The sequence below is a fragment of the Paroedura picta genome, chromosome 1, assembly GCF_049243985.1.
Source record: "Paroedura picta isolate Pp20150507F chromosome 1, Ppicta_v3.0, whole genome shotgun sequence".
Taxonomy (NCBI): Eukaryota; Metazoa; Chordata; class Lepidosauria; order Squamata; family Gekkonidae; genus Paroedura; species Paroedura picta.
Genome location: NC_135369.1, coordinates 127649354 through 127666379, shown reverse-complemented (window position 1 = coordinate 127666379; position 17026 = coordinate 127649354). Strand labels below are relative to the sequence as shown.

The 17026-nt window shown below is 42.4% G+C and overlaps 1 protein-coding gene across 7 annotated transcripts in view; it reads left to right on the top strand.

The window, feature by feature from the left end:
• GRIK2 (glutamate ionotropic receptor kainate type subunit 2) overlaps positions 1 to 17026 on the top strand; it is a 624521-nt gene that overhangs the window by 571074 nt on the left and 36421 nt on the right. For all 7 annotated transcript variants that reach the window (XM_077303360.1, XM_077303395.1, XM_077303345.1 and 4 more), the window contains one exon: positions 3347 to 3572. In XM_077303360.1, coding sequence (XP_077159475.1) covers positions 3347 to 3572 — 226 coding nt within the window. The remainder of the gene's footprint in view (positions 1 to 3346; positions 3573 to 17026) is intronic.

Genomic DNA, 17026 nt, shown 5'->3' with positions numbered 1-17026 from the left:
GCATCCATGTCCAGTGAGATATCCAGGCTTGTGCCAAGTCTTTGCGTTTACAGTTCATCGATGCAGTTAGAATAAACTCTTGTCTCTAAAGGGACATTACCAAAAGTTTTATGACGTCCCTTATGATATGTTGTAATGTTTTTCTCCTTATACAGAAGTAACATCAATGTGTCTTTGTCAAGGCCAGCAGTGCTTCGGCCAAATACCAGAGAATCCCCTTCACTCCCCCCAATAATGCAATGATGTCACTTTCAGTTGCCCAGGGAATAACATCAGGATGCTGGCCTGGCTGGCTGAGTGGTGGTAGGGAACCTTAACTGGAGGATCAACAAGTTGACCACCAAGGTTATTTTCTTTCTTCCCAGCTGGTATCTCTTTTCTTTTACAGTGCCCTAGAACACGACATTCATCTCTTGTGTTCTATCACTGTAGTAAGAGCCAAGTTTATTCTGTAACACGTATCTTTCCATTTTTTTATTTTCCCATATGTCCCTTTCTCCCCTTTTTTCCCTTTATAACATTCTCATCTTTGAGTAGGTTTATTCTCCATGCTGAGCCTATATTCTGTCACTGATAGATAATTTGGCTTTTACTGAAACCACTTTTGAAAGGCACTTGAGACCATAGTAAAGTTAAATACAATATTTTATTAATCACACAGGGAAAGGTTTGATGGAATGTGGAGTTAACTCCTCTAGGAATTTGGGGGTGATCCTACAGACCTCCTTGTCAATGGAGGCCCACGTCACTCTGGTAGCCCAACTGGTGTTTTTCTCCACCTTCACTAAGCATGGCTACTAGCACGCTGTCCCAAGAACACCTTGTCACAGTGATCCATATGATGGTCATCTCCAGGGTAGATTTCTGCAATGTGCTCTATGTGGTACTTCCCTTGTCCTTGACCTGGAAACATCAGCTGGATCAGAATGAAGCTGCTAGATTCTCACTGGAGGATCTTGGAGAACTCACATCCATTTTGCGCTGAGGCAGCTGCACTTGTTGACAATTATTTACTGGATCAAGGTTTTGGCATTAACCTTCAAGCCATCCATGGTTTGGGCCCAATGTATATAATGTATATATGGACCGTTCAACCCCCTATGCCACCCACAGCACCTTGTGCTCTGCGGGTCCAAATAGAAGAAGAAGAGTTGGTTCTTATATGCCGCTTTTCCCTACCTGAAGGAGGCTCCAAGTGGCTTACAGTCGCCTTCCCATTCCTCTCCCCACAACAGACACCCTGTGGGGTGGGTGAGGCTGAGAGGGCCGTGATATCACTGCCCAGTCAGAACAGTTTTATCAGTGCCGTGGCGAACCCAAGGTCACCCAGCTGGTTGCATGTGGGGCAGCACAGAATCGAACCTGGCATGCCAGATTAGAAGTCTGCACTCCTAACCACAACACCAAACTGGCTCAAATAGGTTGGTGGTCCCTGGCCCTCATGACATTCACCATGCCAGGTCCAGGGCCTTTTCATTCCTGGCACCTACCTGGTGGAATGAGCTCCCAGAAAAGCTGAGGGCCCTGTTGGAGCTTCTTCAGTTTGGCAGGGCCTGTAAGACAGAGCTCTTCTAAGGCAAGTGTTTGGTTGAGGCTAGTTTGAGGAATATCTAGCCCCTCCTCCAGGTCCTTTGATACCCTTGGCACCCTGTCCTTACATCTATCTGGGCATTTGTGGCAGTAATGTGGTGGCTTGGTAAGGGAGTGGAAATTAGAGAGAGGGTTGGAATGGGTGGGATTTTATTGTCTAATATTTTTGTGCAGAACTGCTGCAGACTAGCTGGCTAGGGGGAGCAAAAAAAGCCTAATAGACAACCAAACACACACAAACTTGGTTGTAAGATTTCAGTAGTTGTACAGGTTTCAGATATTAAGCACCCACTTTTGAGAGTTACAGAACCTTTTCCCTCCATTTCTTCATTCTTCCTAGTGAGAGGCTTTGGTTTCTGCATTTTCATAAACACTTAAATATTTTTCTTTTAAACCCCTGGTTTTCTTGAAGACTAGTACCCTCTGTCAGTACCCCAATCTCTCTTCCTTGGAAACACCAGTTTCCCTCTAACTCCTGAGTAGAATATTTCCACACCAGATCAGGAAAATTCTCACAACTAATTTTCCATTTTAACTGGACAGGGATTTTTCTCCTCTCCCTAGAAGATTTTTTCCCTTTCCTTTGGCCTGACTGAGAGTCTCAACCCACTACTCAATTTACTCTGGCAAACAGTATTCTCAGTTCTCTTGTCTGTGCAGAACTTCTTTCATCTTAGGCTGAATCTTAGTCAAAGCTGTGTATTCTGAGTACATTTTCTTTGGAATAGATATTTTAACAGCTAAGACTCAGACTAGTCTTCTCTCAAGTCTGTCCGAAAAACAAAATTCCCTCAGCATACAACTTTCATGTCACTTCTCTTACTGCTATTGCTGGCCAGTCAGATGACCTGGAGTAGCCTGTCATTTATGCTTTATGCCACAGTAAAGAATTAACCCTTCATATCATGGTTCCCTGGTATTCCAGCACTATGATGTTTGTCTTTAAAGTACTATCCATCATACCATATGTGGTGATTGTGCAAATATGTGCTTAGAAGGCCAAACAAAGGATGTTATCATTTACCTTGAAAGGAACTTTGTCCTTGAATTAATAACAATCAATGAGTGAAATTACTGAACTGTCAGATGTTCTCACTATATTCCAGTAGTTTTGACCAGACTTTAAGTTAAAAATATCAGCCAAAGCTGGGAAAGATCTTTGCCTAAAATCTCAAATGGTTGCAACTGATTTGAATAGATGAAATTCAACTAGATGAACCAGCATGAAGTTGCTCTATATGTTGTATATGCACTGAGGTGTATATGTTTGAAATTGAATTAACATTTCCTCCTATACCATGTTGAAGGGCTAGACATCTAGCCATTAAACTATTACCAAGATATGTTCTAATTGTTTGTTCGAAATTATGATGAATCTGAAATAGAAAGAATCTGAAATAGAATTGTCAATTGCATTAATAGAAATGTCAACTACATTAATAATTAGAACATTGTATCTCTAAATCTTAGTTTCCATTGAGTTTCCCTCGAGGAATCCATAGTCTTGTGGATGAGTTAGGGATGTGAAAAGGCTAGGGAGGGAACTTTGTATGGAGCCATTCTAGATAAGACAAACTAGCTAGTTATATGAAATGTAAACTGATAATATAGATGTGCTATAACTTCTCCAGTAAAACGTTGCACTGTTTCTCATTCTATGATGAAATGTGTCTTGAAATAATTATTTAAAAATGGAATGCTTTGTCATGATATCATAGACCAGTTGTTCTTAGTAACATTTCAATTTCTGTTTCAGAAATCAAAAATAGCCACATATGAAAAAATGTGGGCCTTTATGAATAGCAGGAGGCAGTCAGTGCTTGTCAAAAGTAATGAAGAAGGTATCCAGCGTGTCCTCACCTCTGATTATTCATTCCTAATGGAGTCAACTACTATTGAGTTTGTTACACAGCGGAATTGCAACCTGACTCAGATTGGCGGCCTGATAGACTCAAAAGGTTATGGTGTTGGAACTCCTATGGGTAAGTTGTATGCTTATTTCATTCATTGCCTTCACTTGCAGTGATTAATGTGTAAGTGTTTGGTATTAACTCTGTGTACCAATAGTTGTTTTTCATTATTTTATACCAGCAAGAAACCCCATTGCAACCAGGAATGCAATGGGCGCTAGGACCCAGGGGACACTGGGAGATGCAGATCTAAGAGGTGCAGAGCTCTTTGGGCTGATCCTGCGTTGAGCAGGGGGTTGGACTAGATGGCCTGTATGGCCCCTTCCAAATATATGATTCTATGATTCTAAGGACTCTGATTAAGTTGATTCAGTTCTACAGGGCCTGCAAGATGGAGCTCTTCTGGCAGGTTTTTGGGTGAAGCCAGGCAGTATTCCAAATAATAAGACAAGGTGGGAGTTGTTCAGACCAGGAAGTGGAAGGTTGGCTTCTGCTGCATGAAGGGTTTTAATTGGGAATCTAACAGGTTTTATTGTGGGTTTTTGTTTGTTAACCACCATAAGCCATCAGGTACAGGAATAGTGGGGTATAAGTACAGTGATAAATGAATAAATAAATAATTCCCTGAATGTATGGCAAATGATGGTGGGTTTAAGTAGGGTGGGGTATGGAGAGGGGAGAGGGTGGGAAGGTTTTTTTAAAAAAAATGTTTCACTGTTGTTTTATATTATTGAATTGTATTTTATCAAATGTTGTGAGCCACTGTGGGTAAGCTAGTCTAGGAGGAGTGGCATAGAAATCAAATAAATAGATAAATACATAAATATAAATTCATGCTTTGCCAACTGTTATACAAACTTACTAACTGAATATGAGAAAAAATATTTTTAACTATGTGACACATGCTGTTAAATAGTAGGGTTGTAACTGAATGGAATTCTGTTTAAGATGGATTTAGATCTCCCTATGAAAACAACTGTCAGTCAACCAGAACATGTTACCCGTAATACAATATAAAAAGATAAATTACAATCTACTCAAAATAACCACTGATCACAGTTCATGTTATAGGGAATTATACTTATCTTTAATGCAAGAAAATGATGGTTACATTGATAGTCTAAAGACTTAGAAATCTTTGATTTATGAGTGAAATATTCAACATAGTAAAGCCTGTTGTGTGCTGTAATACAACAGGTGCTAGCTCATGGGTTGGTGTGGGGTTTGTGCCTCACTTGGAATGTGGCAACCCTAAGAGGAGGGCTCTCTGTGCACAGCAGTCCTGACCCAAGGCAGATTCAAGTACACCTAGGAAGTGTGGGGTGCCAGAATATGAACCTACACCTATCTGGCAACCTTCTCTCTTTTCTGCAATGTTTTCTTGACCTGAGATAGGCCAGGGGCACTATGTGGATGATTGGGTGGCAGCAGAGGCATTATACCATTTTGAGGCCCCACTTTCAAACCTCAAGAATACTTCCAACCCAGAGATAGCCAACCTCCAGGTGGGACCTGGAGATCTCCTGGAATTACTGCTCCTCTCCAGTCTATAAAGATCAGCTCCCCAAGCAGAAATGGCTGCTTTGGAGGATGAACCCTTGGGGTGTCTGACCATTGGGGTGACGCCCTCTAGCGTTTTCTTGGCAGACACAATACAGGGTGGTTTGCCATTCTGAGTCTTCAAAAAGTGAAGCCTATGATGGGACATACATTGTGGTCAGCTGCACCAAGAAGGCTAAAACCTCCTGAAATTGACCTTGAAGTCCTCACTAGTAGAAAAAGTGGAGAAGGGCAATTTGTCTCCTTTGCTGATCTTTATAGTACTGCCAATTCTAACTCAATTTTTGTCCATGTGTGTTTCCAAATCTTTTTTCATGGCCTACAAGAGCCATGAGGGGGAAAGCGCCAATTGTGTTTTGCTAATGCTGTGTAGACTGCATTCCAATACATTTCTTCACATGATAAGAGAATATATTCTCTAATAATATTTTAGCATTTCTGTTTGTTTAAAACAGTTAAATATAGTGGATGTATTGACATGTGAGTTCCTACGGCACTAGATTATTCAGCAGTGGAAAGTCAGGATTTATCTTGTGGGGGGGTTTTATCACTGATAAGAAGGTAAAATAATAAAAGTCAGAGGTAAATTACTGTGCTGCTAATGACTATAAGCATATGCATAAAAGTGCAATGAGGACAAATTAAATGCCAGTGCAAGTCAGTAAGTGGGCATCTTGGGGGATGGACCACAGAGGTGCTTGGAGAGTACAAGTTTTTGAAAGAGAATCAAAAAAGAATCAAAGAACCAACCTTCAGGGAAGGAAATGATTAAAGAAAGAAAATGTGACTAAAATAATAAAACCTATTGAGAGTAACTCATGGTTGTGTGGGGGAAAACTACTTTTCTTACTTTTCTTATATATAAAGTGTGTATGTGTGTGCGGTGTGTGTATGTGTGTACCTAGATAGTCAAAGATGCAGGTGGCAGTCCACAGTGTTATTTGCATGTGCTGCTTGATGGGTGTTTGGGGTAGTTACCTTGTACTACATTGGGTGTGCAATTTTATCACAATAACAGCCTTCATATACTTCTGGAAACAAAACTATGCATCAGTATGAAGTACCAACAACAATTAGTTACACAGTATGTCCCTCTGTTCACATTTATATTCAGTGGATATCAATAGGACTGAAATGAATTAACTATAAGCATTCTTAAATTGTTGCAGTTTTGCAATGAAGCAATCTATATTGCCAGCTACCATACAGTTTCTCCTTACCATCTAGTAACTAGTACAGCCCTAGGCTGGATCTGCACGGAGCTTTTATTCCAATCCCAGGTCGATTCAGTCCCTGCCATCTCCACTGAATGCAATTTCCATTTTGATTTTGTCAGATTTAAATTTTCCCTCTGCAACAAGCATTATTAATCCAGAGTGACCCTACCTTTATCCTGCAATATCCTAGAGTGGATATAACCCTCAATATTTGAAGAATTGGATTGAGGAAGCATGAGAAAGCAGGCGGAGCTCTGCCTGTTTCGAATTTGCTGTGGAACTCCATGGTAGAGAAGCCCTGATTGGCCAGAGCGTCAGTTCCTGGTTTCCAGGCTTAAAGGGGAAGCCCTAATTTGCCTTAAAGAGGAAGCCATAACTTTTCTCAGCAGAAGCTCCAGAAGCCTAAACTTCTCTCAGTAGAGATTTGCCTCTTGGTTTTTTCTTCCTCCTCTGCTGTCCCCAATCCTCCCCCCCATTCAAGAAAAGAAAGAGGCTCCTGTTGTGCTTGGCTCCCCTCTCCCCTTCTGAGCTTCCCTAACCACATGCAGAACACATTTCTGTTTCAGTGGGGCCCCCGAGTGAAGACCCGAGTTCAAATCGATCTGGATTCATCAGGATCCACAACAGGAATAAACCACATCAGGAATAAACAAAGTGCAGATTCAGCCCAGATTACCTAGAGCATTGGGGAGCATTGTTTTATTTAATGTATATACTAGAAGTGTCTAAGAATCTTCCAACTGATTTGATCCTCCTCTAGAAAAACAGCTTAGGCCTATAGGTGTCCTGCCTTTACAAACTCCACAATGGCAGTTGTATGGCACCCATGGAACTAAGTTGCTTAATCTCAAAGTTCGATTCCCAGCCTGTGGACAGGCTGGCTAGAGAGGAAAAGCAAATGTTTTCTTCACTGGTACCAGCTGATTAAGAGCCTCTTGTGGCGCAGAGTGGTAAGGCAGCAGTCATGCAGTCTGAAAGCTTTGCCCATGAGGCTGGGAGTTCGATCCCAGCAGCCGGCTCAGGGTTGACTCAGCCTTCTATCCTTCCGAGGTCGGTAAAATGAGTACCCAGCTTGCTGGGGGGTAAACGGTAATGACTGGGGAAGGCACTGGCAAGCCACCCCGTATTGAGTCTGCCATGAAAACGCTAGAGGGCATCACCCCAAGGGTCTGACATGACTCGGTGCTTGCACAGGAGATACCTTTACCTTTACGTTTACCAGCAGATTAACAGTAACCCTCTTTGAAATAGAAGTCTCTGCCTCTCTTTCCATTCTTGTAAAGAAGCCTTTAGCCCTGTCAAAACTGTTGCTACATATACAAACTGTTGCTACCTATACAATTATAGGGCGAAATGTCAAGACTTTTGAAAGTTGTACAGCATATGTCATAAGAAAAAGAATGGGAATGAAACACACAGACTTCCAACAGAGACACTGTGGCCATGAACCTTTGAAATCAACATGCTCATGAAAGTTCAAAGTTTAGACAAAACCCTGAAGCTTTTGTATTGCATGTGCCTAGGAATTGTATTTTATGGAATTATGTTCTCTGGTGTAGTATGAGTATGGATGAACTTTCATTGCATGTCACCACTTTCTAATTTTGTTTACTACTTCTTCAAGCATAATTCTCATTCACTGCCAAATATACTACAAAAAAGTGATAAACTTCATTAGATAGCCAAGGTGGACAATAGCTAGTGTGCTTTAGTTGAGGCCAGCTAGTCATATAGATATACAGCTAGATAACATCTATAGCAAATCCTGGGCCTTTCTCTTGCCCCCTCTGCCCTCTTTTTCCCCTCCATCCTATTTCTAATAGGCAATAACTGACCTGCAAAATTCAGGATTGCTGCAACAGTGTTAAAGTGTGATTTTAGATTATTTTTAATCTGGTTTTATTGAAGTACTAGAAACTAAGTGTGCTGTACTGGGAATACAGCGGGCGCTAGAGGGCCTTGTGAGTGCGGCGGGGAGGCTCTGTAGCTTCCCAGCTGCCGCCCCCGACCCCGAGGCCGGCCGTGGTCTGTGGTGCAAGGTGCCACCACCTGTTGCTGCCTCCCCGGGCCGCTGCCTACCTGGTAGAAAAGTGGCCGGGCCGGGGTCTTCAGTGGCCGGCGGCTCTGCCATCGCGGCAGGCGCTGTTGCTGGGGGCCCCAGAGCTGCATTTCCCGCAGCGGCTGGCAGCAGCGTGGGTCCTGGCGGCGTGGGCCGGCAGGTGACCTGGCCTGTTCGCGGGCGGGGCAGGTGCTGCAGATCTCGCTGCTGCGTTTTGCGGTGTGGACTGCTGCTGCCACTGTTCCCACAGCTGTCAGCAGCAGCCGGCCATGGCCTCATGGTCCGGCAAGCGACCTGTCCTGGTGGGGGGCAGTGCGGCTGCTGCTGTGGCCGCTAGTGCATATCCCAACACTGGCTGGGGCCGTTGGGTGCTCCTGGGCATGCAGGGTGGTGGCGCGGCCACCTGGCCTGTCCACGGGGAGGCAGCAAATGGTGGCGGTCGGCCGCATGCGGGCCACAGTGGAGGGGGCGGATCGGGAGGCGCTTTGCCTGCTGATTGGGCCCTCCGCTTGTCAATCTGCCGGCAAGGGACCAATTGGCACCCTTCCTCATCACGGACAGGGTCTGCCCTCAGTGCCCTTACCGTTTTATTTTATCCGCTCCACATTAGTGGTTAAAGATGATTGTTTGAGTAAACCACCCCGAGATGGGTAACTGAGACTGGTGGTATATAAATCACTAAATAAAGAAAAACATACCTTATATTACCTCCTTTGCATTAAACTCTGCATTTTTCATTTGCAGGCATCAGAGTTTCTATTCAGACGTTATTATTGCAGTTGTTTGAGGACATTTTCTGTCTTTTGAAAAAAATAATTCCGTCAGCTGAAAAGTGCAGGATTAAAATGCTGCATGGAATAAACTTATTTCAAAGACAGCCATGTTCATATTATTTCATTGGACGTAGCATCTAGAAAGAGGTATTTCACACTCCGCTCCCTTAAATTAAAGCCTTCGCCATAGAAAAGTGGTTTCAGGCAATAATTTATGATCTGCTGCTTCCTACCTCTGCAAGGAATATGAGTTCATGAATTATTTATATTTATCTAAGCCATTAATGAGTGCATTACAATGCTGCTGTTTCTACCTTTGTGTGAGGAGTCCCTGCTTCATGGAGGCTTTAAACCCATGGTGTAATGCCGTGCAATATTTAATTGCTACACAGTGGCCAATAATAAACTGTTTAGGCAACCCAGTGTGCATTTCTTGTAGTTCTACCTCTGGGGAGTAATTTGAAACCTTATGATTTTATGATTCGGCTTTTCACAATGCCAGCTTTGTCTTTTCAAGACTGCTCTCCCTTGTTTATCAAGAAAACTAGTTTTTAATTATTCATTGTCTGTTCTTTCCTTCTTATGTAGAAATGACCAGCCAAAGACAACCCTTTAAATTTTTTCGAAAGTCATCTGTGATCATTTGAAAAGTAGGCTTTTACACTGAGAGTAACCTGTAATTGCCCCCAACAGGGAGCTGTGGAGGGAAATAAAAACTGGTTTAAAACTTATGTAAGATACCTGGTTAAAATGCAGTTGAAAACTGCTGAAATAGGATAGATTTAACCAGTCTCCCCACTTAATTTCAACAGGCCCAAAGATAATGCATCTGCTTTTGTGCACCCAACAGCCTTTTGCAGTTGGTTTCTCCAGAAGTGGTCTGCTCCTTTGTGACATGGTAAACTGGTTTGCTCTTAAAAGAGAGACATTCCAAAAGCAATTTGTAGCCTGGCACTAGAGTTACCTATTCAAAGCAAACACTTTTAATAATGAACTAGTCATGCTCAAAGCACCTTGCTTTAAATACATCTGAAGAATGCTATGGCTCAAAATTTGAAATAATTCTAGGGTAAAACTAAAGAGAATGTTTATCTATTTGCCCAATGATCCTGACTTGATGATGGAATGGCATTGTCAAGATCATGGTAGAACATGGTTTAGGGCTTTGTCCAGTGTGAAAATCACTTTATTATTTATTTACTAAAGGCAAAGCCTGTTGCACCCAGGAAGGGAAAGGGCATTAGCCCACATGCCTGCACTGTGGTCTTAATGGTGCGGGCTCTCTTCCCCACACTCCCCGCTCCATCTTGAAATATAGCATGGTGTAGTAGTTAAAGAATGGTGGATTCATCTTCATCTTCAGTGTGCAGCCATCTGGGTTGGCAACCTCTGAGTGGGGTCCTAGATGTTTTTAGAAATTACAGCTGATCTCCAGACATCAGTTCCCCTGGAGAAAGCAGCTCCATCTGTCAGGGTGACCAGCTCCATCTCCACCCCATGGCTGAGTCAGAAGCCTGATTGGAATGGATCCAGTACAAAAGCTCCATCTAGATATGTTTTAATTTGTCCACAGCCACTGGTTCAGCCACCTTCCCCAGAAATTCTAGATACGCGATGGGGCAGTAGCTGCCAGGGTCCTCTTTTAGCCTACCTGGAAATTTCCCTGAAGATGAGAACAGGTTAATTATTTCCTGGAGGGGACTCTCAATCCTCTCATTTCCCATTTTGAGCTGCTGTCATAGTATGAGAGTTTGAAGCCAATACAAATGGTGATCAGTTTTTGTGCATCAGTGTCTCTACCCTTATCAGGAAGGAATCCAATGTATTCTTCACTAGGCAGATGTCTTCAGACAGAAATTAAAAGGAAAACTGAAGTTCAGTTTTCTTGCGTGAAGTCTGCAAAAGCATACATCATAACTGATACCACTTTTCTAAAAGAAAGGGTTACAACTTTTAAATGAGTGGTGGACAGCCACTGTTGCCCCTTTGGATTTCAGAAGCAGCCATTAATCCAGGAATACTACAAGAATGAAAATCTGAGTGTAGGGAAATCTATTCATTACAAATCACAGATTCTCATCTCTTTGTCCAGGAAAAACTAATATTATTTCATATTTAGTTCATCTTCCCCTCAGAGGTATGCTGTTCCTCATAGAGGATAGACTGAATGCTTGCAAACACTTCTGAGGGAATGAATAAATTAATTTCTGCTGGTGAAATGTGGGAGGGTCTACACTGAACAAGGGGCACCTCAATGTCCCATTGGTGGAAGAGGGACTAGAGGCGGTCCATTTTTCCCATTAGTGTGTGTTGGCACAGGGGAGGAATTTAAACATGCTAGTTTAACACGCTAGAGTTTATACATACAAAAACGGTTTTCATGACAATGGTAAAAGAAAAGTTTTAAAGCTAGTTTTAAATACTGCACTGAAAAGACGCAGTGGCTGCTATGAGAGGGGAATGCCATGCATAATCATAAATACTGTGGTGACTTTTCCAAGATGAAACCAGCTCCACATTCAGAAATTAATTAAATAAAAAACAATGTTTTTTGGGGAAGACTTTTTACAAAGTTTCCTGCCATGCATAATACATCCTTGGTGTTATACTGCAAAATACTGACTAGTCTGGCATTATTAGCGAAGTGTAGCTCGGGGCCATTCCCTTTCCCCCCTTCATAGAGCTAAAGTACAGTGATGCACTACGGTGGGATTTCTCCACTTGTTTGCGCAGGCCCTGAGGTGTCAAAGGGAGGGCAGTAAATCTCCCTGTTCTCTAGCCACTTATTTGTAAAAATCAGAAAGATTACATTTGGAAAACAATGAGACATAGTTGTGGCAGAGGAAGGGACAGAATACCAGAACAACAGGAGGGAACTACAGCTGTCACAAACCTTGCATGGTGAAAACCTGGATGAACCATTCATATTGGCAGTGGTAATTGAACATCATTAATGGGAGCTGGTAAAAGTTAGGATTCCAATTACATAAAATTCATTTTCCAGCACTTGATAATGTGATTGATTTAAATCTGCAATTTGTTGACAGAGAAATATGTTTGTGTGGCATGGCTTGCTATGCTGCCAGGATGCATGAGACAACATGCATGGGTGAAAGACAGTGCATGCAAGCAATTTTGCTTCGTGTGCAGCCTCTCAACAAACAATCATAAATGTGTTTGTGAATGAACAGTCAATCCTGTCATCAGTAAATCAGTGGCATAATCATGGCTGTTGATAACAACATGGCACAAACTGAATCCAGGGGAGTTTATCCATCACTAGTCTAAATAATTGTCATCTTCAAACTTTGCTACATTGCCCCATGTTGCCTTATTAACAAAGGTTAACTAGCTCTGCCCCCATTTCAAGCATTCCTGAACTGTGATAGGTGCTCTAGTTATTGACTTTAACTAGCTACTAAGAGCTGATTGACACACAGCATACAAATAGCAGGCATGAAGACCTGGCTCAGATGTGCCCATGGAGTTCACCTACAGGAAACACAATTTCCAATCAGTTCAGATTGGGACCATGGTGCACAAAAAGAAAGGACTTCAGTCTCTTGCCCAGACCATTTTTCCATCTTGAAATGGCCTCAGGGAGGCATAAGAACTTGTAAGTTTCCCCGGTGGGCAAGTAATGGTTCCCTTTGGACAATTAAGGTCACTACAACGGCATGGGGAGAAAGTCTAATGTTCTTAGTCGTCATATACACAGTTCTGATCAAAATTCAAGCCACAGGTACCAGGGTTTTTTATGCTGATGATTCCGAATGTTAACTGACATTCCCTTAGTAGCTGTAAATTGTTAGGACCATAGAAGGCTCATATCTCACACACTGGGGGAGGATTGCTACTTGCTAACAAAGAACAGTACATTAAAATAAGAGCTGGCTTGCATGCCTCACTCAGAGGCAATATAATAGCTACCCAAGATCCCCTGAAGGATACTCCTAAACAGATAAACTCCACAAACAATGTTGTCTTAAACTCAACAATGGGACCAGAATTTTCCAGCAGAGCACACATTAACTAAAGCATGGCCTATATTTCTTGAAGACACACAAACAATGGGTAGCATGTCAGGATTATTCTGAAAGCTTTAACACTTTGCATTATGGACTTTCCCTCTTCTCTACTTATAAAGTTTTTGGCATTTTCAGATAAAGGGATTAGGTATTTTTTTCAGCTCTTATTGTCTCTCCCACTCTGTTTGTCAATTTTACTCTCTTTGTACCTCTTACCTCAGGCAACTTTTCTGTACTTTTGGAGGGTTTTTCCCCCTTCAGTTACTACTATTACTACAACTACCATCAATTAATGCAGTGAACTTTGTGTTAGCCTACATTTTATTATGTAGATGACTTGTTTAACCAGAATGTGCAGCAATAAGTCCAGGACAGTCACTGGGGCAAGGTGGGAGGGAGGTGTGCTTGCTGCCTGACTGCCTCACTACTGCTTAATCTGCTTGCTCACTGAGCCCTGAAGGTTCTGCAGAGGATAAGCACTGATATGGGCACTTTGCTGGCAGTGTGACTTGTGGCAAGGGCAGTTGCATACTTGGTGCCCTCCAGTATACTGGGGAACACAATGGAACCAGCAAGGCAGTGACTAGCCCGAGCTGTGCTGTGTGTGTGGTTTTCAGGACAAGACATCCCCATGCTTTCTCAGTGAATGCAACTTAAGAGAAGGATCCTGGAAAAGAGGAAGAGGGACCCAGGGCTGCCTTTCCCATCACCTTCCCATGAATGAGCAAGAATATACAACAAAGTGCCCAACCCTACTTACAACCTATTTGTACCCATAATGCATAGTGTCCCGCGGGGGCATAAGGAAAGATACAATCCCTTAAATACATCTTTTACTGAATAGTGACCTGAAAGTGTGTGAACTGGCAACGTCCACTTGCCATTCAGTATCTTGGATTATTTTAATGATCCTTTTTAAAGGTAAATCCATGACTAAGGGAAGTAGAGCATGTGGGGAAAACCCAAGATATTTGATCTTACATTTAACTGCCACCAACCAGCTGGATTGAAAATGGTCCTCTAAAATTAGGGATAAAAGGTCACATGGAATAAGCCTCCACTTCCATCATTCCTGTCTCCAGACCAAAGAATTTGACACAAATCAGGGAGTTTGTAAGACTGCTCTTAGAACTTTGCCTGTACCAATTCACGTGGGGAGAAAAGGGTGGCTGGGGCCCTAAGAACACATTGTAAGGAAGTTGGGCTATTGTCCTGGCCTGGGAAATTTTAAGGGTGGCAAGGACACAGTAACTACCCCTACTCTGGGCAAACTTATGAATATTATGTGCAGACCTGGTTGAAATGATTGTTAGATAATGGCTGTGGGCTAATTTTGAACTGTTAGCCTGCAAAACCATACCTGGGTATTTAAAATTTTTCACCTGTTCTATAATATGGTTTTGTATGTACCACTTTCTGGATTTTTGAAAGATGCAAGTAGTTTACAGCAGTGGTCCCCAACCTTTTTTTGGCTGGGGACCGGCAGGGCAATGGCCACGCCCGCGCAGCACGCATGCGCAGCCGAAATCGCACATGCGCAGCACTTTTGTGCATTCGTGAAAGTGTCGCGCATGTGCGATTTTGGCTGCGCATGCATGCATGCGTGGCCGGGCCACACATGCGCTATGCGCGGCCCTTATTCCCTCTCCCCCCCTCCCGCAGTAAGAAGCTTCCCGGGCCGCAAGCTTGCGGCCTGGGAAGTTTTTTACTGCAGGGGGGGCGGGGAGAGGGAACCGCGGCCCGGCGCCCTGGCCTTCGCGGCCCGGCACCAGGCTGCGGACCGCAGGTTGGGGACCACTGGTTTACAATATGCAGCTAGTGGGCTGGAGCACTCTTTATCCCCAGTGGAGTTCTGGAAAGTAAAACTGCATCACTCATACAAAGTTTAGAAAAAGTAATAAAGTAATAAATTAGCCTTTGAGCTAATTTAGGCAGGTTGAGATCTGACTCTCTGAAATCGTTAATTATGCTGTTTATATAATATATATATATATATATGAATAACAGTGGGGCCAGTATACAGCCCTGTCTCACTCACCTAGTAGAGTGAATGGGCTCTGTTAGATATCCTTTTCTACTACACCTGACCCTAAGGGTTGTGCAGTCATGCATGGTTCTGATGAGTAAATAAATCCTTCTGTCTACCACGGATGCTTTCAACTTTGCCTATAGGTGCAGGCTGGAGATGGAATCAAAAGCTGCCCTAAGATTGACAAACACAGCATGCAGGGACCATTGCAGCCATATTTTTCAATGAGATGTTGCAGTGGTGGGGTGGCTAAAGTGTTGGTCTAGGATATGGGACATCCATTCTTTATTCACCACTCATACCATTGAAGCTTGCTGTGCCACTCACATTACTCTCAGCCTAGACCTAACATGGAGAGCTCCAAGAGAGCCTGATTTCATCAGATCTCAGAAGCTAAGTAGGACTAACATGGAGGCAAGCAATGGTAAGCCGCCTCTGAATGTCTCTTGTCTTGAAAATCCTACAGGGTTGCCGTAAGTCAGCTGTAACTTGATGGGGAAAAAAGCCCAAGAGTTGCCCATCTACAAGGCATTTTTTGAGAGCTATGAGTCTGCCTTTGTACTAACTTTTACTAACTAATACTAGCCAGACTATCAGAAAATTGTGATCACAAGCTTCACCAAACTGGATGTTAAGAAACACACCAACCCCACCCCAAGAAGGTGTCCACTGTTTCCAGATAATTTCTGCTTTACTACTGAGGAACCTACAACTGACCCTAATAATACAACCTTGGGAACAGTTGCATAGGAGTTTCAGGCTCCTCCATGTGCAGTGCCCACATTAGATTGTGACTGTAACATGCATGGAAAAAGAAACTTCAGCTTTCCCCCATACCACAGATGCTACCAATTTCTTTCACAGCATGGCTTCTGATATTTGAGAATTATTCTGTTGCAAAAAATAACAGAAAGCTTTTTTTGAAAATAAGAAAACATTCACAATTTATTCCTGTACTTTGTAACAGATACAGTTTACACCCTTTTTGATGATGATAAGCATCATGTATTAAAAGATGCTTTGTGTGTACCAAAAGTGTATGTGAGATCCAACTGCTGCAAAATTCAGTAGTCTGAACAGAAAATAGTGGGACCAGTATTCATGGTATGTTGTTTCTGGGGAAGTAATTATTACTCATGGCTTTGGAAACATAGCAGACATGATGATTAGATTATTGAGAAAATAACTGTGCTTCTAAAATCAGAAACAAAGATAAAGTGTTTCAATATAATACAAAATACACATTTGAATTTGTGGATATACTGTAGAAAAGTGTGCTGACGTGCAGACAAATGCTTACAAAGGAAAAACAAAAGAAAAACCATAGATGAAGCAAATCTGAAGTACAGGAGAGGGGGGGAAACACATGGTTTCATTATGGGTCTACTCAGCAGCTTGCGAATTACACAAGATGTCCTACAAAGGCAACTGCATATAATCAGTATAGAAAAACTGGACATTTTGCTGAAGTATGCTGTAGCTGCCAGTACAAAAAGTGCATGCAATTATTGTGCCAGATGTTACTGTTTTGAGCATGGACCTAATCAGTTTTACACACACTGCAAAACACACCCACCCAATGTCAATTCTTAATGATTTTTCATGAGCCCCAGCAAAGTCATAGGCTGTTGAACTAATGTTGGACACTTGTCAAATTTAATTTCTTTATATTACTTGGGGACTGTCCTGCTTACTTTACTAAATCTTACTTGTGTACCATTTAATAAACCAAATTCCTACGAATAGCTGCTTGCTTATAAACATTTGATGTATGTACCTTATACATAAGATATTCTATCCTTGGCATTGTCTGATTTACTGCATTAAACTTGTGATAACCTCATGAGCAAATTGTTTTCC